The sequence below is a fragment of the Octopus bimaculoides genome, chromosome 14 (assembly GCF_046866305.1).
Source record: "Octopus bimaculoides isolate indiv1 chromosome 14, ASM4686630v1, whole genome shotgun sequence".
NCBI lineage: Eukaryota > Metazoa > Mollusca > Cephalopoda > Octopoda > Octopodidae > Octopus > Octopus bimaculoides.
The window spans coordinates 13,337,939-13,363,213 of NC_142941.1; the positions used below are offsets into that span (position 1 = coordinate 13,337,939).

At 37.2% G+C, this 25,275-nt stretch overlaps 1 protein-coding gene across 1 annotated transcript; it reads left to right on the forward strand.

Moving 5' to 3' along the window:
- Positions 1 to 1,031: 1,031 nt before the first annotated feature.
- LOC106877680 (uncharacterized) lies at positions 1,032 to 21,447 on the forward strand. The gene is made up of 11 exons (XM_014926628.3): positions 1,032 to 1,095; positions 1,868 to 1,989; positions 4,091 to 4,217; positions 6,531 to 6,680; positions 7,733 to 7,805; positions 9,356 to 9,472; positions 11,867 to 11,907; positions 12,761 to 12,909; positions 15,583 to 15,771; positions 17,434 to 17,543; positions 18,605 to 21,447. The coding sequence occupies exons 1-11, from the start codon at positions 1,042 to 1,044 to the stop codon at positions 18,691 to 18,693; spliced, it is 1,221 nt and encodes a 406-aa protein (XP_014782114.2). The 5' UTR covers positions 1,032 to 1,041; the 3' UTR covers positions 18,694 to 21,447.
- Positions 21,448 to 25,275: the final 3,828 nt, after the last annotated feature.

Sequence of the window (25,275 nt, forward strand, 5' to 3'; positions counted from 1 at the left end):
ATTTGGTTAACTTTTCAACCAATTTCATTACAATATTTCTTGTCTTGAAGGCAGCGACCTAACAGAATCATTAGTGCACTAGGCAAAATGCTTAGAAGCATTTCATTCATCTTTATGTTCTTCACTTTTAAGTTGAGTAAAAGTGTTAGACAACAAATCTTGTATTAAGACTTCTGTGCAAAGACATTTAACTGTAAAGATCCAGTTTTGTTTTATAAATAAGTCCACATTACCATTGCTAGAATGAAATGATTCTAGACTAAAAGTCCTTTTAGGTGTGTGGTTAAGAAACTCATTTAACAACCATGTAGTTTAGGTATAGTCCTAGTGCATGACCTGCCTTGCTCCCCACTAGCTATATAAGCAAGAGGGCATTTTGCACCAAAAGCCAATAGGAGAGTTTCTCTCACGGTAACTTCTGCAGTGTAGTTTGTTCTAACAGAACATCCAGTTTTAAGGAGGGATAAATATATACATATCTGTATGTGTGTGTGTGTGTGTGTGTATGTGTATGCATATATACATCAACAAAGCCTTGTGAGTAGATATCATCATCATCATCATCATCATCATCGTCGTTTAACGTCCGCTTCCATGCTAGCATGGGTTGGACGATTTGACTGAGGACTGGTGAAACCAGATGGCTACACCAGGCTTCAATCTGATTTGGTAGAGTTTCTACAGCTGGATGCCCTTCCTAATGCCAACCACTCCGGAGTGTAGTGGGTGCTTTTATGTGCCACTGGCACGAAGGCCAGTCAGGCGGTACTGGCAATGGCCACACTCAAAATGGTGTATTTTATGTGCCACCCACACAAGAGCCAGTCCAGGGGCACTGGCAACAATCTCGCTCGAAAGTCCTTACACATGCCACGGGCACAAGTGCCAGAAAGGCGATGCTGGGCACAGGTGCCATATATATTCATATATACCATCATTATCATGAATACTGTTAATAAGTGTTTCTAGTCATTATTGTCATCTGCTTGTACTCATTATGTATTTTGCCTCTTCTTTATAGAACCCCTTCCGCCATTCTCTATGCCCGAAGACCAGTTGAGGATGCGGGAGTCTGTTGCAGTGGACATGACTATGGTATCTATGTTTTTTGTATTTTTTTTTGTTTCAATCATTTGACTGTAGCCATGATGGGGTTCTTCCTTGATGAATTGAGTCAAATCAACCCTAGTACTTATTCTTAAACCTGGTACTTAGCTCATCAGACTCTTTTGCCAAACTACTAAGTTATGGGGATGCAAACAAACTGATACCTATTATCAAGTAGTGATGAGGGACAAACGTGATCACACACACACACACACACACATATACATACACTCTATAAACAATATTCATTTACTCTTTTACTCTTTTACTTGTTTCAGTCATTTGACTGCGGCCATGCTGGAGCACCGCTTTTAGTCGAGCAAATCAACTCCAGGACTTATTCTTTGTAAGCCTAGTACTTATTCTATCGGTCTCTTTTGCCGAACCACTAAGTTATGGGGACCTAAACACACCAGCATCGGTTGTCAAGCGATGTTGGGGGGACAAACACAGACACACAAACATATACACACATATACATATATATATATATACATATATACGACAGGCTTCTTTCAGTTTCCGTCTTTTACCTGCTTTTATCTTTGGAAACTCTCACTGTGCTGTTTCTTTCCTTATTCCATTATTGACTGACAGTTTATCCCCCCCCCCCCGAACACCAGCATCCTGTGGTCCCTTTTTTAAAAAAAAAGTATTACATGCTGGAATCTATCCTCTTTCTCTCTCTCTCTCTCTCTGAGTCAGTCTGTCAGTCAATTATTCTTAGTGACCAATGAACTTGTTTTATTCTTTGTTGCAGTTTCAGGTAGAGCCTGATTTACCAACATTTGATGCCCAAGGTTTGCAGATGATAGTAAGTGAGGAAACTGATCTCAACATTCTTCTGCCAACTGAAGAATTGCCAGAAGCAAAGCCAGCTAAGTTAGTAAAACTATTATATTATCTGCTGCTGTTACTACGTTTGCTAGCTATACCACTGGCTTTTGGTTCTAGTATCTGTTTTTATTTTTTGATTGCGTACAAAAGGCCTGTATTTTAGGATATTTCCATGTTCATGTCATTCCTAGTAACATCCTTTCATGTTGTTTAGTTGTAGTCTTGACCAAGCACACCTATGATGTAAAACATTCCAGTTATGACGATCTCTTCTTGCTATTCAGCTTTAAAACTTTAGCATTTAAACCGACCATATCTAACCCAGATATTCTCCTTGTTTTATGCTCAGACCAGCCAAATCTGGCTTCTCATACCTACTCTACAATGTCATTCATCACCATTTAGTGTCTGCTTTCCATGCTGGCATGAAGTTAAACGGTTTGACTGAAACTGTAAGCTGGAGAGCTGCACCAGGTTCCGATCTGATTCAGCATGATTTCTACAGCTGGATGCCCTTCCTAATGCTAACCACTCCACTGCTTTTTACATGCCGTCAGCACAAGTGCCTGTTATGTGACACCGGCATTGGCCACAACTACAATTTCTCTTGGTTTTATGAGTCTTCTCAAGCATGGCATATCACCATAGATCTCAGTCATTTATCTCCTCCATAAGGCCCAATGGTCAAAGGGTGCTTTTTATGTGCTACCATAAATAACAACATCATCAAAATCACAAAGTTACAAGATTATGCATAATTAATTTAAAACAATGTGAACGAATAAATCTTAAATCTGATAGGAAAATCTGAATACTAAAAGGTTAATGTGTTAAGACTGACTATATTATCTAATGTACTCTTGCTTGTTTTAAGATAATAGAGTGTGGTTTAAGGTTGATTTGGTTGCTCTGAATTTAAAATTACGTGTCTGTGTTTGTCCCCCACTACTGCTTGACAATCTGTGTTGCTGTGTTTATGTCCCCATAACTTGGTGGCTTGACAAAAAAGAGACTGATAGAATAAGTAGAAGTCTTAACAAAAATAAAGTATTGGAGGTGATTCATTTGACTAAAAAATTGTTTGAGATGGTGCTGCAGTATGGCTGCAGTTTAATGACTTAAACAAGCAAAAAAAAAAAACAGAAGATGAAAGAACAACTCAACACCATTGAAGGAATAATTCAGTAGCATTTATAAATAGTTGATTACAAAAGCTCTGTACTGAAGTTTCTTAAGAAAGGAGAAAAATATTCACAGTAGATTTATATCGGTTAATTATATTGACATCCAATTCAAGCAGGAGTATTTATAATGACTATTATCAGGTCATCCCATAAGTTCTGTCCGATTTTACCTTTTTTAAAATTGAATGAAATTTAATAGTATTTTAGAATGTCTAATGGAATTAAAAATTATTTTTATGCATTTGTGTACATTTAAACTAATTCAATATTATTTTACAGAATAATAGAATTAAAATTTTTTAATGTTATAAGCAGTGGAACACTGGACAAAATTGCCTTATAGTATTTAGTTGCATCTCCTTACATTCATCATCATCATCATTTAATGTCTGTTTTCTAAGCTTGCATGTGTTGGATGGTTCAACAGGATTTGGCAAAATGTAGAGCTGTTACATGCTCCGATACCAGCTTCGACATAGTTTCTGCAGCTGGAGGCCAATCATTTTACAGTTGTATACTGGGTACTTTTTCCATGCCACCACTTCTAGTGAGGTTTGTGAAGCAACTTGTAAGAAAGAAAAAGAACAGGAAAAAGGCCCCTTCGACAAAGTGAGGAAAGGACTATTTCAGAAGGGAGTAGTGGGGGCTTAATGCAGGAGTTGAGAAGCTAAAGTATGATAGAGAAACCAGCACAGATATCTTGCCATAGAGGAGATACATGGCATTATATAAGGGTGGGTGGGAGTAGCTGGGAAGAAGATAAAGATGGTAGTGGTGAGGTATCAGAACTCATTGTGAGTTCAAATTCTGCTGAAGTTGACCTAGCATTTTATCCTCCTGGGCTTACACAACTGTACCTGTTCGCATCCACAACCAAAATTTGTGTCTTTGTGTTAGAATCTTATCATGGAAACTGTGTACTGTGGTATCAGGTCGAGAGTGTTTTTCTTGTTCTATTTCAGGGAACAAGTGACTCCCAAGAAAGATGTACCTGATAGCAGTGTGCCTGGAGCTCCGCAAAGACGTGTCCCAAAGGAAAAAGATGCTGATATCACAGTTGTCCAAGACAAGCCACCTGAAAAACGTCCAGTAATACTCTTACTCTTTTACTCTTTTACTTGTTTCAGTCATTTGACTGTGGCCGTGCTGGAGCACCGCCTTTAGTCAAGCAAATCGACCCCAGGACTTACTCTTTGTAAGCCTAGTACTTATTCTATCGGTCTCTTTTTGCCGAACCGCTAAGTTACGGGGACGTAAACACACCAGCATCGGTTGTCAAGCGATGGTGGGGAGACAAACACACACACACACACACACACACACATATATATATATATATATATATATATATATATATATATATATATATATATATATATATACATACATATATACGACAGGCTTCTTTCAGTTTCTGTCTACCAAATCCACTCACAAGGCTTTGATCGGCCCGAGGCTATAGTAGAAGACACTTGCCCAAGATGCCACGCAGTGGGACTGAACCCAGAACCATGTGGTTGGTAAGCAAGCTACTTACCACACAACCACTCCTGCACCTAATAATGGATATTTATATTTCATTCTTTTGTTTCGTTGCTTCTATTTCTTGAAGGAACTATGTGTAGATGCAGTGAATGACACAATCACGAAACTAACAGTGTGTATCTTGAATTGTGTTGTATCCATGTCTAAAAATTTAACCCCTCGATAATCTAGACAAGTAGTTCTCAAACATTTCTTGCCTATAAACAACCTTTGATTACTATTTTATTCTGGTGGACCCCCATAACTTAATAGAAGCTTCTTTCTATTTTGTTTCTCATGCATTAACCCTTTCGTTACTGTATTTATTTTGAGATGCTCTGTGTTTCTTTTAATTATTTTAAATATAACAAAGAATTTAGTAAAATAACTTAGTTATCATTTAGCTAATGTTAGGAACCTAAATTTTGACTAAAGTTTGGTGGAAGATTTTAATTCAAAACTTCTGAAAACTAGACATTTGCACTACAGAGCCAGAGCCGGTTTCAGCCGGGTTAGTAACGAAAGGGTTAATTTGTGTAGGTTGAACTATGTAAAACGTCTGAGAAACCAGTTTCTTGCAATAAATACATCCAAAGTAACATGTGGATCCCCAATTTACAATTTCACTGGCATAGACCCCCGAAAGTTTTACATGGACTTCCAGGGGCCATATGGACCCTGGATGAGAACCACTGATCTAGACCAACTGCAAAGCTCCAAGCTGTTGTTTAGCCCCGAGTTAGCGCTGACTAAGTAAGCTCATCATCAAAAGCATTCTAGCTGTGTTCCATTCTTTTGTCCTAGACACAGTGTTCCTTAGACCGGGGTTCCACAACCATTGGGCTGTTGACTAATGCTGGGCCATGGATCATCTGGCACTGGGCTGCACAGAAAGAATAAATTTTAAGATATTAGTTCTGTTTTATTGATTATTGCAGTCTATATGACAGGTTTTATGCAGTGTGGGTAGAATAGAATTTATATACCATTCACTTAAGTGGACAAGATATTTAGAACATCTAAATTTATTTATGCGCCCTTTTTAAAGCCTACCCAGGCTCATGGGCCTGGTTTCCCGGTTTCTATGGCGTATGTGTTCCCCGCCAGCTGGACGGGACGCCAGTCCATCGCAGCTTTACTCAAGAAACAGGAAGAATGAGTGAGAGAAAGTTGGGGTGAAAGAGTACAACAGGGGTCGCCACCACCCCCTGGCGGAGCTTCGTGGAACTTTAGGTGTTTTCACTCAATAAACACACACAACGCCTGGTCTGGGAATCGAAACCGTGAACCTCCAACCGCGAGTCCACTGCCCTAACCACTGGGCCATTGCGCCTCCACAGAACATCTAAAACCAATCTGAAATTATATACCAGTGGTTCCCAACCAGGAGTCTGCGGACCCCTGGTGGTCTGCAAAGGTAGTACTGGAGGTCCATGAACTAAAATTTAAAATTTCATATATATATATATATATATATATATATATATATATATATATATATATATATGAGTAAAAATAAATACAAAAAATGGGTTTTGTATGATCGTGTATAGAGGAATATATTATTTTATTTAAAAGAGTTCCAACTCTGTTTTTTATGTTTTATTTATATTCTTGTAAAATTAATGTGGGATATAGAATATGGAATATATAATTTATAATATAAAAATGGATGGTACAATGAAATGAAGTATTGAATGTCTTATTGAATATATGAAATATTGAGTGTTCAATATAAAGAATTAAATATATATATATATACATAGGGATAAGTATATTGAAAGGGGTCCATGGGAAAACTGACTTCAATGAAAGGGTTGGGAACCACTGTTATATACTGTACGTCTGGCATTCTGACATGTCTTGTCCAATTTCTAGCGCATTATTCCATTGGTTCTTCCTCCAATTGAGAGTCCTCGAAGAAGACGTCGTGTACGACATTTGAGGATTGATGCTGATACTTGTATTAACAAGAAAGATATACAATACAACATAGTAAATACAAGAGATATTGTGAGAAACATACAGGTAAATATTAGTTTGTTATCTTATATTTGTGTTGAGGGATGTTAAAGATTATAAATTCCTTGCTCTTGCTATATTGTATTTTTTCAACACTTATTTTAGTCATTGTACTACAGCCATGCTGGGGCACTGCCTTGAAGAGTTTTAGTTGAACAAATTGACCCCAGCACTTAAACTGTTTTTTTTTTCTTTTAAAGTCTTGTAATTATTACTCTGTCACACATCTGTGGACTTCCACATAGTTTCCTATTTCTTCATTGCCCTCAAGGGGCTAAACATAGAGGGGACAAACAAGGACAGACAAAGGGATTAAGTCGATTACATCGACCCCAGTGCGTAACTGGTACTTAATTTATCGACCCCGAAAGGATGAAAGGCAAAGTCGACCTCGGCAGAATTTGAACTCAGAATGTAACGGCAGACGAAATACCGCTAAGCGTTTCGCCCGGCGCACTAACGTTTCTGCCAGCTCACCGCCTTTAATTTCCACATAGTTTCCATCTCCCAAATTCATTCACAAGGTATTGGTTGAGCCTGGGTAATAACAGAAGACGCTTATCCAAGGTGGCATGCAGTGGGGATGAACCCCCAAACCATGTGGTTGGGAAGCAAGCTTCCTAACCACACAGCCACACATGTGCCTATGATAATAAATCTAAAGTGATAGCATGAAATATAAATCTTCATCATTGTCACCATCATCATCATCATCATCATCATCATCATCATCATCTAACATCAGTTTTCTATACTGGCATGGGCTGGATTATGTGAGAGGATCCGGTGAGCCACAGGGCTGCCTCTTGCTCCATGTCAGCTTTGGCCAGCCCCTCTGCATCCTCCAAGACAACACCAAGCCTCTGGAGAATTTCCTCAATCACTTCCTGCCATCTGGTGTTGGGCCTGCCACAGGATCCCTTTAAACCCACTGCTGCTGTGTCAAACGAGAGTAAGGCCCTGGTAGAATGATCCCAGCAGATCATCCTATCAAACTTTTCAACTACAAATGATTATTTAGTCACATTTTAAACCGCTACTATCTCCTGTTTTGATAGGATGTTCAAGTAGGCCATCCCCTTCTGCTAGCCAGTACAACCAAAGAACTCTTTAAGAATCCTGCCAGAAAAGGTAAGAAATATTTGGCAATATATTTCAGTAGTATTTAGTTTATTAATGTTGTATTCTTTGAACCATATATACAGGGAGAAGGTATTAAATACTCTGCCCTTGTGTAGGGCGCATTCAAGCCTAGAGTGGTCTATCTGGATTGTTAACTTTCCAGTGGCTTGAAGTTCATTAATCATCATCATCATCGTCGTCATTTAACGTCTGCTTTCCATGCTAGCATGGGTTGGACGATTTGACTGAGGACTGGTGAAACCAGATGGCTACACCAGGCTCCAATCTGATTTGGCAGAGTTTCTACAGCTGGATGCCCTTCCTAACGCCAACCACTCCGAGAGTGTAGTGGGTGCTTTAACGTGCCACCTGCACGAAGGCCAGTCAGGCGGTACTGGCAACGGTCACACTCGAAATGGTGTATTTTATGTGCCACCTGCACAAGAGCCAGTCCAGGGGCACTGGCAACGATCTCGCTCGAAAGTCCTTACACATGCCACGGGCACAAGTGCCAATGTGCTTTTGAATTCCTCAGGAATAAAAATGAGTAATAGACAGGTGACGAACGAATATATAGTGCATGTGTTTATTTGGCAAAAAAAAAGAAAAAAATTACCATCCTGAAATATAACAATAAAAAATATTCCTTATTGGAAAACAGGTGTGAATTGGTGACAGAAAGAGCATCTGGCTGTAAAATTCCTGCCTCAGTTTTCTCACATATAAGGAATGCTAGCATGGTAAAACAGACATTAGATGGAATAAATGTGTGAGTGTGCATGATGATAAAACTTGCTGTTAATTTGGTCTCAAGACCTATGAATTTGAAGTCAAATAACATGCAAGAGAGCTTCTATATTATAAAAAGGATATCTGATTTTTAATTAGTACGTTGTTGGCACTCCGCCACTTACGATGTCGAGGGTTCCAGTTGATCTGATCAACAGAACAGCCTGCTTGTGAAATTAATGTGCAAGTGCCTGAGCACTCCACAGACACGTGTACCCTTAACGTAGTTCTTGGGGATATTCAGTGTGACACAATGTGACAAGGCTGACCCTTTGAATTACAGGCACAATAGAAACAGGAAGAAAGAGTGAAAGTTGTGGTGGAAGAGTACAGCAGGGTTCGCCACCATCCCCTGCCGGAGCCTTGTGGAGCTTTAGGTGTTTTTGCTCAATAAACACTCACAACACCCGGTCTGGGAATCGAAACCGCGATCCTATGACCGCGAGTCCGCTGCCCTAACCACTGGGCCATTGCACCTCCACAATTAGTATGTAACATTTACTCAAAGCACTTTTGAAGCTCTCATACCCTTCCCTCTATGCCTTCATGTATTTCTCTCTCCTGTTATTTCATTTAATGCTTTTCGTTCTTTTCCCTTGCATGCTGTTACTTTCACTTCCTTTCTTTTCCAATACTCTCTCTTTCTCTCTTTCCTCTAGTCAATTGTTTTTATTAGGAATACTAGAAAAATAACCATCCTTCAAGCAGTGTTCTGCTAGTAGAAATAAGCACAGAAAGATTGATTTACATATTTTAAAAATTATTTTCAGCGCTAAAACATAAGCTTTTGTTTCCACTTTGGGAAAGAAACTTAAAACAAGTTGATGATTTCAGTGAAACAGAATCAGATCAGAAAAGACCTATGTTTTGTGTACCAGAACTAGTGTGTGAGTATTTTGGCTGTTCCATTATGTTTTAACAAGAATTTGTTGGATTCAAAGTAGATAAAGCTATGAAGATTGAGTTAAAAGCCCTCACCCTGGATAGAAATAAAAATTGGGAGGTTTCCCATAGGATTTGAAATTATATTTTTGTAACTACGACAGATGATCTGCCAATGAACCAAAGCAATCATTTGAAACATTATATCTATTTTAGAAGCTTTGTTCCTGCTAGTGAGGATTGTATGTTCTTTATATCATAAGAAATAATAGGATGTGAATATTGGATAATATATATGTATATATATATATATATATATATTTATAGATATATATATTTATAGATATATATATATATTTATAGATATATATATATTTATAGATATATGTATATACATACACATACACACACAGTGAAAGAGAGAGAGAGATCATGAGATTTCAGCTGTTCAGTTATTTGAATATAGTATGTACTAAATATGAAGAAAAATAAGCTTAATTTTAAATTCACACTTCTTTATCAACACAAAATTCAAATTGTGTAAAATATTATTGTATATGCATATATTTTATTCAACACTACTATTTAATACATTCCATCTTGACCAAACTTTATGCACATCAGCAAATTTATTGTGTGCTGTTTTCACATATCAGAACTGTTGTTCTGATAAAGCTGTGAAAGATGAATTTGGTATTTCTGGCTGATGATACATAACAATGCAGAAATGCATGCATCCTACAATCAGGTGACATCATTCATAGCCCCATGTGTTTCCACACATGTTAAGAGGAGATATTTCTCCTGAGACTATTTCCACAGAGCAAGGTTTTCCTCAAAAGATTTAGTCAAATAAATCAACCCCACTACTTATGTTTTTTTGTTTTTAAAGTCTGGTACTTATTCTAGCAGTCTCCTTTGCTAGACCACCAAGTTACAAGAATATAAACAAACCAACACTGGTTGTTAAGTGATGGTGGAGATAAACACAAAGACACACACATATTTAACAGGCTTCCACACAGTTTCTGTCTATCAAATTCACTCACAAGGTATTGATCAGCTTGTGCAGTGGTATGTCCAGTAAGTTCGCTGTCATCAATTCAAACACAACTTTGAATAATGTAAATGTGGTGTGATGGAGGAAAAAGACAACAAGAAGCAAAAGGACAGAATGAAACGCTAGGACCTTACCTTGTCAACCGCGGCGGAGTAAACGATGCTCCAAATCAAAACACGTCTTCCTCGTAAGCTCTCTGTCTTCTGACTGCCGCCACGTGCTGGCATTTGACAGCGTGTGCCCGACTTCCGGTCTGGCTTCACTTCCGTTTGCTTCATCTCTCTCCACCAACAACACATAGCTCATCACAGCCCATAACACCACAGTAAACTTGAATTTTGTGTTGATTTATGTTGTAAGGAAGTGTGAATTTAAAACAGCTTATTTTTCTCGTCTATTTAGTACATACTATGTTTTAACCTAAAAGATAAAATATCTGATTGCACTTTTTGATCTCCATTATTTTAATTATTAATGGTGAGATACTATACTCTTACTCTTTACTCTTTTACTTATTTCAGTCATTTGACTGCAGCCATGCTGGAGCACCACCTTTAGTCAAACAAATCGACCCCAGGACTTATTCTTTGGAAGCCTAGTACTTATTTTATCGGTCTCTTTTGCCAAACCGCTAAGTTACGGGGACATAAACACACCAGCATCGGTTGTCAAGCAATGTTGGGGGGGGGCAAACACAGACACACAAACACACACATACACACACACACACACACACACATATATATATATATATATATATATATATATATATATATATATATATATATATATATATATATATATATATATACATATACATATATACGATGGGCTTCTTTCAGTTTCCATCTATCAAATCCACTCACAAGGCTTTGGTCGGCCCGAGGCTATAGTAGAAGACACTTGCCCAAGGTGCCACACAGTGGGACTGAACCCGGAACCACGTGGTTGGTAAGCAAGCTACTTACCACACAGCCACTCCTGGATATATTTTCTCAGTAAACTTTCCTCATATTCAACTTTCTTCATGGTGAATTGATAGTAGTGAACTTACCTGTAATCATGCAGTGAAACTGAACCTGAAACCACGTGGTTGCAAAGCAACCTGCCCAGGAGCACAATATGCTGACTGCTGTAGGGATTTGAACCTGCAACTTTGTGATTATCATCCTATTTTTGAACTAGCAGCTTTGTGTCACAGAATCAGAAGCAATCTGAGGAGGGTTGGTTAATATGAAACACTTGAATTAAAATCTTTACAATCATCACTTGTTGAATATGAATCATTCTGTGTCTTTGTACAACTTATTTATTAATTTCTGCTTCTTTTATCGTTTAGTGACCTCTGATTCCTCAACTCCCAGGTCTGATCAACCACAGGTATGTTAATTTTTTAATCTTTCAATCCGAAATATAATCAATGTTTTGCTATGCTTTTGATACTTTCAACACTTGTTTCTTACCTTTGAGAATTAGAAATTCTTTCATGGGCAAGCGAAAGCGAAATTGTGATGGCATCTGTGCCTAGCAACGCCTTTCTGGCACTTGTGCCCATGGCATGTGTAAGGACTTTCGAGCGAGATCGTTGCCAGTGCCCCTGGACTGGCTCTTGTGCGGGTGGCACATAAAATACACCATTTCGAGCGTGGCAATTGCCAGTACCACCTGACTGGCCTTTGTGCGGGTGACACGTAAAAGCACCCACTACACTCTTGGAGTGGTTGGCGTTAGGAAGGGCATCCGGCTGTAGAAACTCTGCCAAATCAGATTGGAGCCTGGTGTAGCCATCTGGTTTCACCAGTCCTCAGTCAAATCGTCCAACCCATGCTAGCATGGAAAGCGGACGTTAAACGACGATGATGATTGCACTGTGGCCATGCTGGAGCACCATATTGAAAGGTTTCAGTTAATTATATCAATCTCACTAATTCCTAAGCTCATATCTTACGACGATCAACTTTGCCTTTCTTTCTAAATAACAGCCTGTTAAAAATAGCGTGGGTTAAAAATCCTTTTGGAATAAAAACGGTTGAAGGCTGCCTGTGAGACACAAATACACAGGACAGACATTCTACCTTTGTACCAAAACAATCCTTCAAATACCTCTATTTTAGAAATTTTATTCTTACCGGCAAGAACTGCTTGTTGGAATTTTTTTTTTTCCTCCACAAAAACTGTTTTAAACATATGAAAAAATGATGATGTCTGAATGTTAAGCTTTTGTTTCTTGTAGGACATTTCATCTGTAGAGTTACCTCGGCCGTCATCTGATGTTAGTGACCGTCAAAGGTCAAGCGTAGCTGACAGAAGTGTGACTCCTGTCAGTCTTAAAACTGGAAGATTGACAGATTCTTTGCATGAAAGCACTCCTAGGAAAAAAAGGTAAAAACATATATATGGCTGTGTGGTAAGAAGCTTGCTTTCCAACCACACGGTTCCGGGTTCAATCCCATTGCGTAGTACCTAGAACAAGTTTCTTTTTCTATAGCCTTGGGCTGACTAAAGTGTTGTGAGTAGATCTGGTAGAAGGAAACTGAAAGAAGCCCATCATATATATATATATATATGAATAATAACAATAAATGGAGCAAAACGCATATAAATAAAATTTCCTTTAATTCCTACACCTGTTTCAAAATGTATGTGTACTCTACTCCAAAGTAAGAGCTGCTGGAATTCCACATGTATTCATCGTGGAATGAGGTAACTTACGAGTTATAACTCATAAGTTACCTCATCATTTCGCATTTGTCTTGCTTCTATATGTTGTTTCCCTGACGATGAATATATGTGGAATTCCAGCAGCTCTTACTTCTTTGGAGTAGTGGCACATATATTTTGAAACATATGTAGGAATTAAAGGAACTTTTATTTATATGTGTTTTGCTCCATCTATTGTTATTATTCATATCTACTCAAAATGCATCACTTCAACTTGGTATCTCTACCTATAAAACTGGTGTGATATCCTGTTTTTTTGTGTGATTTTTGCTACCCATGGTAACTATTAACATATTTACATTGTCAAAGTATTTTTTAACTGAGATAATATTAATATATATATAAACTAATATATATATATATATATATATATATATATATATATATATAATATTAAGGACAAATTCCAAAATTACAGGTAAAAACTCAATTAAAATCAATTCATAAAAAAAATTAAATTTAGCTTTACAGATTAAAATATATATAAAAATATATAGTTTTAGGGAAAAGAACCAAGTTTCATGAACTCATCAATGAAAATCCGCTATCACATATAGAAAAATTAATAATTAAAAGCACAATAAATGAGTATAATATAATACAAAGTAAATACAAAGTAAATATTATCTTCATCTTATGATATTTACTTTGTATTATATTATACTCATTTATTGTGCTTTTAATTATAAATTTTTCTATATGTGATAGTGGATTTTCATCGATGAGTTCATGAAACTTGGTTCTTTTCCCTAAAACTATATATTTTTATATATATATATATATATATATATATATATATATATATATATATATATATATATAGATCAATGTGTGTGTCTGTATTTTCCCTCACCTCCCCACCAGGATCCTCCCTGATCCAATTGACCAGTGCTCCACAACTTTTTTTCACTTGTGGAACACTTATATTCTTTTCAAAATCCAGTGGCACACCTAAACTAAAAATATAACTAAAAGTATGGGGGAAAACATTATATTCAGGTTACACTGTGGTACACCTAGCTTCGTCTCGTGGCACACTAGTGTGCTGTGGCATACCAGTGGCAGAGCACTGAAACAGACTCATAATGCTGGTTTCCTGGATACTGTGACATATAGACTCCACCCACCAACGAGACACTGGTCTACCACATGATCACTCATTTTGGGCAACTGAGTAGACTGCAGCCACATGAAATGAAGTGTTTTGCTCAGGGACACAACACACCACCCAATCCAGGAATCAAAACTATAATCTTACAATCATGTGTCTGATACCCTAACCACTAATCCACACACTTCCACTAGGGCAAAAGTGACCGCAGCAGAATTTGAATTCATCATCATCATCATCATCGTTTAACGTCCGCTTTCCAAACTAGCATGGGTTGGACGATTTGACTGAGGACCAGGCTCCAGGCTGATTTGGCAGAGTTTCTACAGCTGGATGCCCTTCCTAACGCCAACCACTCCAAGTGTGTAGTGGGTGCTTTTACGTGCCACCGGCACGAAGGCCAGTCAGGCGGTACTGGCAACGGCCACGCTCAAATGGTGTATTTTATGTGCCACCTGCACAAGAGCCAGTCCAGGGGCACTGGCAACGATCTTGCTTGAATGTCTTTACACATGCCACGGGCACAAGTGCCAGAAAGGCGATGCTGGGCACAGGTGCCATCCCAATTTCGCTTTCACTTGCCCCAATAAGTCTTCGCAAGCTGAGTTTCGTGTCCAACATGAAAGAACCAGAAGAAATGTTGCTTAGCATTTTGTCCAATATACTAACAATCCTGCCAGCTTGACCTCAGTAGATTAATAAAATAAGTTACCATCATGTACTGGTTTATATGCCTTCCTTCTTGAGAAATTTATGTGTTTTTTGCCAATGTAAAAAAGAATTATCATAGGCGCAGGAGTGGCTGTGTGGTAAGTAGCTTACTTACCAACCACATGGTTCCGGGTTCAGTCCCACTGTGTGGCACCTTGGGCAAGTGTCTTCTACTATAGCCTCGGGTTGACCAAAGCCTTGTGAGTGGATTTGGTAGACGGAAACTGAAAGAAGCCCGTCATATATATGTGTGTTTGTGTGTCTGTGTTTGTCCCCCCACCATCGCTTGACAACCGATGCTGGTGTGTTTACGTCCCCGTAACTTAGCGGTTCGGCAAAAAAGAGACCGATAGCATAAGTACTAGGCTTACAAAGAATAAGTCCTGGGTGTCGATTTTCTCGACTAAAGGCGGTGCTCCAGCATGGTCGCGCAGTCAAATGACTGAAACAAGTAAAAGAGTAAGAGTATCATTGCTGGTAAGCGATGTTCATTGTATACATTGCAATTTCAGGAAAACCAAAAGCCTGAGTGAAGAAGAGACAACCCAAATTGAACAACTTTCAATCCAGCAACTTGATGAGGAGCTGTATCCTTTAGTTGAAGAAATACCTCTGGATTTACCCAGCATATCAATATCTCCTGTGAAATCGGATGAAGACAAAACCCCTAAATTTAGGCACCTTCAAGATTATATTGTAATGTAAGACGTATAACCTTGTTATTTGTTGTTTCCATGTCTCACATTTTTTGTTGTTAATTTATCTTCATCTAATCTTTTAAGAGGACTGTTGCTAAAGTTCTCGTTAGTGAGAAAATATGTGTCCTCCTCTTTAGCATGATGTCTGTTTTCATCCTTCTATCATTGTTTGACTTTTAACCCTTTAGTATTCAGCTTATGTGGAGGCGCAATGGCCCAGTGGTTAGGGCAGCGAACTCGCGGTCGAAGGATCGCGGTTTCAATTCCGAGACCGGGCGTTGTGAGTGTTTATTGAGCAAAAACACCAAAAGCTCCACGAGGCTCTGGCAGGGGATGGTGGCGAACCCTGCTGTACTCTTCCACCACAACTTTCTCTCACTCTTTCTTCCTGTTTCTGTTGTGCCTGTAATTCAAAGGGTCAACCTTGTTGCACTGTGTCACGCTGAATGTCCCCGAGAACTACGTTAAGGGTACACACGTCTGTGGAGTGCTCAGCCACTTGCACGTTAATTTCACGAGCAGGCTGTTCCGTTGATCGGATCAACTGGAACCCTCGACGTCGTAAGCGACAGAGTGCCAACAACAACAATTCAGCTTACTCTGTCAAATGTAATGCTTATTTATTCACATTGTTTTTTTTTTAAAAATAATCCTGCATTATCTCCTAGCTTTGAGACTTTGATGATGTGGCTGTATATTTTCAGAATGACACTGTAGGGTAGGTGTAATAGGTCAGATCTGGTTAGTTTTAACATAAAACAGATGGAATATTTAGATTACATATGATCAATTTAAATGCTAAATGGTTCATTAAAACATTAACAGTCCATAAAGTGTTCCCTCGGACAATTCAACATAAGCTTAACTAATAAAAGATGTGAGAGTGAACAACGTCACATGATAGAGTCATGTTCATTGATTGGATGACATTTAATAAACAATGCTTTGTGTCGAGGCAACTGGAGTTGTCTCAGCCATCCTTTACCAGGTCTTTGAATTGTCATTGAACTTTGCCCTTTTCTAGGTAAGAGCATTAACCCTATGTAAACCCACTTTTTACCTCTGGGAAGAGGTAGTCCATGTTAGTCTGACTTCTATTTTTTGACCTGTCCAGCAGGAAAGTCCCCCAACAGGAGCTTGCTCTCCACCAGCATAGCTCTCAGGGTCATTCATCATCATCATCATCATCACCGTTTAACGTCCGCTTTCCATGGGTTGGACGATTTGACTGAGGACTGGTGAAACCAGATGGCAACACCAGGCTGCAATCTGATTTGGCAGAGTTTCTACAGCTGGATGCCCTTCCTAACGCCAACCACTCTGAGAGTGTAGTGGGTGCTTTTACGTGTCACCCGCACGAAGGCCAGTCAGGCGGTACTGGCAACGGCCACGCTCAAAATGGTGTATTTTATGTGCCATTCGTACAAGAGCCAGTCCAGGGGCACTGGCAACGATCTCGCTCGAAAATCCTTACACATGTCACGGGCTCAAGTGCCAGAAAGGCGACGCTGGGCACAGGTGCTATCCCACACTGTAACAAGGACTGCATCTTGTGATGGATTTCAGTCATATCAAGGGCTATATGACATACCATCACAACCCTGTTTTTCTACTGTCATTTATTGTGTTTAAATATTTTAAAAACTTGTTTAAATCATTCTACAGGAATGTGGAAAAACGCACTCAAACAGAACGTTGGACAACATTCAAGCAGATTTGTCCGCCTGGACTAATTAATAAGCGAAGAGCAGCCTGTCTGTTTTGTGCTTTACTTAGTAAGTTAAATACTATTTCAATATCCGAATTAATATCATCATCATCATCGTCATCATTCACTATCCACTTCTCCATGTTTGCAGGAGTCATACAGAATTTGTAGAAGCAAATTTTTTACAGCTGGATGCCCTTTCTGTCATCAAACTTCACCTGTTTCCATGTGAGGTAATATTTCCCCATAGCCAGATATATTTTCACATAAGATTGGAAACGAAGGACCCAGCTTATATGATGGCGACATTTATTTACAGCTATCATGTGATGTTAAGGCAGAGAAACACTAACACACACATATATATACATACATATATATTTATATTTATATAAGGGCATTACTACAGAATAATGCCACACACCAGACTTCCCAAATAAACACATTTTAGTACCGAATGCGAAGAAAAGAAACCAACCTTTTTTTAAAAAAAATTCAACTATGTATCGACCGATTTCACGATTACCAGAATGAAATCTAGTTTCCGCTCGTCAGCATAGAATAGTACCAATATATATAAATAAACAAAATCCTCACCTTGGTACTATACTATGCTGACGAGCGGAAACTAGATTTCATTCTGGTAATCGTGAAATCGGTCGATACATTGTTGAGTTTTTTTTTAAAAAGGTTGGTTTCTTTTGAGGGTTGCTTTTCCTCGCATTCAGCACTAAAATGTGTTTATTTGGGAAGTCTGGTGTGTGGCATTATTCTGTAGTAATGTCCTTATATAAATATAAACGAATAATTATATTCTTGGGAATAGAAATTTCCCTTATGAATTTTTTTACACACTAACTTCCTGATAAAATTCTTGTAAAAGATTTTTATCCTATTTTGAATTTCGAATACATATATATTTATATATGTGCTTTTAGCATATTCAAACTGATATTGGCATTGCATATTTACTTATCACATGCTTAGCGCACTCACCCCTTAATTTAAATAACAGCATCATATCTTCTCTTGTTTCTATCCCCGCCAAGTGATCTCAGTAAAACCACAAACCATTTTGTACCTGACACTTCAAATATTTCTCTCTCTTTCTTTTTTCATCCGTTCCAGTGGCTCATCAGAACTGCCTGATACGCCTCAAACAGAAGGAACCATACGGTGATATCTACATCAGATTAAGGACAACACCACCACCATAAGATCAATCTTTGTACACTCTCTCGTCACACACACACAGATACTGCATAGTAGCATCATTAAACATCAAGGACTGAACATCTTCTATTTCTCTCTTCTATCTTTTCTCTTTCCAAAGAAAATATTTCTCCCAGCATTCACTATTTTCCTCTCGTTCTGGTCTAACAACCCTCCTTGTTTGTTTTCATTCGGTTTCCTTGTGTGTCTCCACTATCCTGTTTTTGTTCCCAACTTTCACCCTCCATAAATCCAAAATTTTATTTTGGAATTTATGGGAGCATCTGTCTTTGAAGACTCATATTGTTGTTGAATGCTCGAAATGAGGAGTAGATAGACAGCCGACAACTGATGAAGGGTCATTCTTTGTGTTACTTGTCTTGTTTTCCATTTTTTCCTCTTGTTGTTTGTGTATTTAACTCGTTTGTTTTCATACTTCATGTTGTTTACACAGTTGATGACATCCTGTACCCATATAAGCATGCATACATATATATTATATTATTATTTAATGGAACACCATGCATTCATTTCTAAGTAAGTTTATATAAATGCATACATACATTCATGTGTTTGTGAGTGTGTGTGTCTATGTATATACAGGGTGCGATGAATAAACTGTTGTCTGAATTACACAAAAATGAAAATAACACTGACATCTCATTTTAACAGATATATTTACCGAAATTACATAAAAATATCTTGAAACATTAAAGAGTCAAGTTATTCAATAAAATTGCCATTGGCTTCAACCACGGTCTCCAGACAACTTTGGAATCTCCTGCGACTCTTGGTGAATGCTGCCGTAATCCTTGCTTTCAGTTTATCTTTGGCGTTACAAGGAGTTTTGTTGGTCCCTCGCTCAACTTCACCCCACACACAATAATCAAGGAGTTAGATGGCCAGATGTTCGGGGCTGATGAGGTCACAATTTCTGTGACCTCATCACCTTCGAACATGACTAGGTTCTTCTGCTTGTGTGGCATAATGCAGAGTCCTGTTGCCAGACAGAGGGTCTTCCAGTAGCCACCCTCTTGACCCAGGGCAGCACTACCTCCTCCAGGTACTTGATGTAGGCCTCCCTGTTGAGTCTGAGGTCTTATGGAAAAATGAATGGAGGCACAATGTCGCCATCTAGTGATCACTCCGAACACTATGATGTTGACTGGATGTTTGATTTTTATCACTCTTGGTACATGTCCTCAGATTGACATCCAAACACTGAAATGTTCATATTGGAGCTTCTGGCCCAAATGCCAAGCAATACAGCATATCATTTCCAAATTTCTGGCAGAGTGAATTGTGTCTTGGTGCTGTTTTTCTCAGAGATGGTGCCCAACTGACTCTACTATACTGTGTAGTCAACAAAATCAGAAACAAAAATGTGCCTGTGTGAAATTAAAAATGTTAAATGGTGCCAATTTACTCATCGTACCCTGCATACATGCACAAACACACATACATGCCAACATGCAATGCATTTATTTTGGTCTCTATTATTTAAGCGTCTGCAATATTTTACATGCATTTTTTTTTTGCCTATTAATATATTTATATGTATTTTAATATATAAACACCATAGAAAATGAAATTACTACCAAGATATAATAAAAATGGGAGGAGTAACAAACAGACATTAAAATATCTAAGTAAATAAGGATAATGATGATGGTGGTAATAATAATAATAATAATAATAATAATAATAATAATAATAATAATAATAATAATGATCCGTTCTACTATAGGCACAAGATCTGAAATTTGGGGGGCAAGGACTAGTCGATTACATTTGAACTCAGAACCTAAAGACAGATGAAATACCGCTAAGCATTTTGTCCAGCATGCTGCCCTAATGATGACGATGACGATGACGATGACAACAACGACGATAATATAATAATAATAATAATAATAATAATAATAACAATAATCTTTTCTACTCTCGGCAAAAAAATTTTGGGAGAGGGGCTCAGTCAATTAGATCTATAAGTACAAGACCTTAAATTTTGAGGGAGGGAGCTTGTCAATTATATCAATCCCAGTGCTTGACTGTTACATTATCAACCCTAAAAAGATGAAAGGTAAAATTGACCATGGCAGGATTTGAACTCAGAATGTAAAGATCAGGAAGAAATGATGCTAAGTATTTTGTCCAGTGCCCTAATGGTTAGCAACAATAATCATTTCTAACATTGCCATCTTTAAACATCCTTTCAAAATAATTTTAAGGCCTTTCACTTGATTTAATTAAAAAAAAAAATTTTTTTTAAATTTTCTTTTTATAAACATCACATAACTCCCGATAAATGTAAAAAAAAGAGCCAAAAAACAGCAAATTAAGAAATGAAAATCAAAGTTGTGGCTTCAATGTTGATATTGATATGAAAATTATATACCCCTTCATCAAAAATAATCACTCAGGACAGCCTACATACATACATACATCATCATCATCATCATCACTGTTTAAAGTCCACTTTCCATGCTGGCAGGGGTTAGACAGTTTGGCAGGAGCTTGCCCCAAACCTGTCTGTCTGTTTTGGCAGGATATTTACGGCTAGATGCCCTTCCTAACACCAACCACTCACCCAGCAGAGTGAACTACACGCATACATATATGCATACACACACACACATTTATATATGTATATATTGGTTACAAAAATCAATGAAATCAAATGAAATTATGCTCATGGATATGTTGGTGGATGGACATTACAAGGTTAAATTAGTGGGCTGCGGGGGGGGGGGGGAGCTATGTTGGTTATGGTAAGGGATTAATTGACTTTTCTATTTTACTTTTGGTAAATCTTTGATATAAAGATTTACACTTGATAATCTTTTATTCAAAATACTTTGGACTGTGGAAGTGTTTAGGATTTTGAAACTGATTGAATATTTGCACCTATAAAAAGTAGCCGTTTACATTTGATGATAATCAATGAGGTTGATGATTTCTTTAATTTGCTATAAGGGTAACGAGTGGTGAGGGTAGGGGACATTACAGTGACAGGTTACAAAACCTGGATAGACATTACAAGGATAAATTAGTGGGCTGGTGGGGTGGGAATTATATCAGGTATGGTAAACAGGCATTAAAACAAAAACAGTGAAATGGCAGAATCGTTAGCATGCTGGGCGAAATGCTTAGCTGTATTTCACCTGTCGCTATGCTCTGAGTTCAAATTAAGCCGGGGTCGATAAATTAAGTACCAGTTGCGTACTGGAGTCGATCTAATCCTCCCACAAAATTTCAGGCCTTGTGCCTATAGTAGAAAGGATTTTTAAAATACAATTGATCTGTATTTGAAACAAGATTTTTTTCTTCTTTAAATGGTCTGGGCGCCAAGCATATATGTGTGTGGACTATGGGTATCCTCAAATAAATTCATGCCTGGAAAGGAACTTCTTTCTAAAATAATTACAAAACATTTATTTAAGATCTGTTCATTTTAATTTGATGAATTTCTATTTTGCAAGTTAAATTTGGTTTCCATTGTTTATAAACTCAATTATAATTTTGTTTTGTTGATTTGAAAAATTCAGTTTGTTGAGGTGAGCTTATTCTTTTCTATTTTTCTTTATATTGTTGTTTGATCTTTCTTGATTTTTTTCTATTTAATTTAGAAAGTATTTTTCGGGCATTCCATAAATACTGGATATAAATTCTGTATTAAATACCACAAGAAACTAACACTAATTTCTGTTTTAGTGCTAAAACCCAAGTTCCAACTTTTTACTCTAATAAATAACCTTTTTCTCCTAAAACTGAATGTAATCTAACATTGGCTATCCCAGGGCTAACTTTTACCCTAAATTCTTGTCCTAGCCCTATGCTGATTTCCAACCCAGACCCTGACCTAAATCTAACTAACCTGCCCTAAGGATATTTTTAATCCACTGTTACTTAGCTTTATCATCTGCTTCAAGATTCACTTTTCCTCAAATGAATTATTTCACTACTATGTTTGTTACTATCACTTATGAAAACGATTTAATATTATTAATTATAAGAAGGTAGCGAGCTGGCAGAATCATTAACATACCATAAAATGTTTAAAACTATTATAATAATATATTTATTGTAACTGTTTATTACAGTTATTTAATATAACAATATCGAAATTATTTAATACAAAATGTTCATTGTGTAACATAAGATATTTTTTGTAACTTATATTTATTTTAATATCTCAATATGATTATTTAATATGAAGTGCTTTTTGTGACTAAGTACACTTTTAGTATTTATTATACAATAAGGCAGAAAACTGGCAAAATTGTCAGCATGCTGGGCAAAATGCTTAGTAGCATTTCATCCATCGTTACATCCAGAGTTGAAATTCTGCCAAGGTAGACTTTGCCTTTCATCCTTTCAGGGTTGCTAAAATAAGTACCAGTTGAGCACTGGGGTCGATGTAATCGACTTAACCCTCCCCCAAAATTGCTGTCCTTGTGCCAAAATTTGAAACCAATATTTATTATAACTATATCTCAAATTATTTAACTATTTATTTAACATTATAACAATATAATGACTATTTAATATCTAATACTTTTTGTGGCAAAATGTATTTATTAATATCAATTATATAATGATTATTTCATGTAAGATAATTTTCATGACTATTTATTGTAGCTATTTATTATATTTTATATCATAACTACACCTTGACTATTTAATATAAAATATTTATTGCGACTATTATTGAATTGTCAGCTAAATTGATTAATTTTTGTTTTCTACTTGATGTTCCATTGTATGTCTGAAAAGAGGTAAAAATTTATTCAAATTTCAAAGACTATTAAAAATAAAACCCATAAAACAATATAATAAGGATTAAAATAATTGGAAAAAAAGAAAATGAAATTGACAACTTAATTTTTATATTATATTTTATATTAATATCATAATTTTTATATTGATATCATAACTATGTCTAGACTATGTAATAAGTTTTTTTATGGTTATTTATATCAATTTATTATGTTTATGTATTTGTCTTACAGTGTTAGCGTTTTCTATTATAGCTTCAAGCCAGCCACTGCTTTTTGAGTGAGTTTGTTTGATGGAAGCTGTGTGGAAGCCCATCATGTGTGTGTGTGTGTGTGAAGGGGGGGGGGGGGCGGTGTCTTTGAGTTTGGTCCCCACTTCCACCACTTCACAACTAGTGTTGGTTTGTCACATCCCCATAACTTAGTGGTTCAGCAAAAATGACCACTATAGTTAGCAGATTTTTTTTTAAATAGGCACTGGACTTGATTTGTTCAACTAAACCCTTCAAGATGGTACCCCAGTATGGCCACAGTCTAATGACTGAAACAAATAAAAAAAAAAAGACACAAAAGGTTCATTTAGTTGATAAACTTCCCGTTTACAAATTTTCATTTTACTCAGTAAAAAAGATTGTTTCTGACAAACATATACATATTTAAAATAGCCATCTGTGTATTGTACTTAGTGTTAACTCAAGATAGGCAAATTAACCGAAGTATTAGTTCTGAGATAACATCTCATATGGATATGCTGTGTTTAAAAACACAACATATGAAAATTGTCCAAGCAGCAGCTGGTGAGAATGCTAGATGCAAGTATCTGCCTGATTGAGCTTTGTCAGTAGCATGTACTCATAGCCAACTACATACCTGTCACCATTGATATAGGAAAACTTAACACTGTTTCTCTTGCATATAACAGGATTTTATTCAGCCAGGCAGCTATTTGCAATATCAGTGAATATTTATTCACTTTTTTTCCTTATATCAGTGACAACAGATTTCTTTTTGGCATGTGGTTGGTTGTGAGTAAATGCTACTGATGAAGCCTAATGAGGCAGAAATGCATCTAGGATTCTCACCAGCCACTGCTTGGACAATTTTCATCTGCCTCCATTATATATTGTGTTTTTAAACACAGCACATCCATATGAGATATTATCCCAGGATGGATAGGATTGGATTGGATTGGATTGCCTATGCTCAGTTCACTGCAGAATTAAGGCCTTAGCATGTTCTCTTCACCAACCATGGTCTGATGTGGATGCTGTAAATTAAACTTGAGATCATACTGCTTTGATGAGCCTACTCTGCCACAAAGTTAAAGGCAAAGTTGACCTCAGCAGAATTTGAACTCAGAATGTAAAGCCAGATGAAATACCACTAAACATTTCACCATGCATGCTAATGATTCTACCAGCTTACCTCCATCTCAGGATGAAAACCGGAGTTAATTTGCCTATCATAATGTATTAACCTCAAGTATAGATACACAAATGGGTATTCCAATCTAATGCTGTTTGCTTCTGTTGTATATAACAGTTTTATATAGACAGTGACAATAGAAAATACAGCCATACTCCTAGTTCCTCATATATAATTTCACACTGAAATGCGAGTAACTATAGCACTACAGCTCTCATAAACACACATTCATGCTACATGTGTTTTCTTCATGGACTTTCCTGTGTGTTCATTTATAGTGTTCAAATGTATGAGACAGTGTTCAAATGTTTGTCTCAATACATTTGCTACTCCTGCCAGCAAAATGACTTTCCATGTACAGGCAACATGGTGCACCAAATGTCA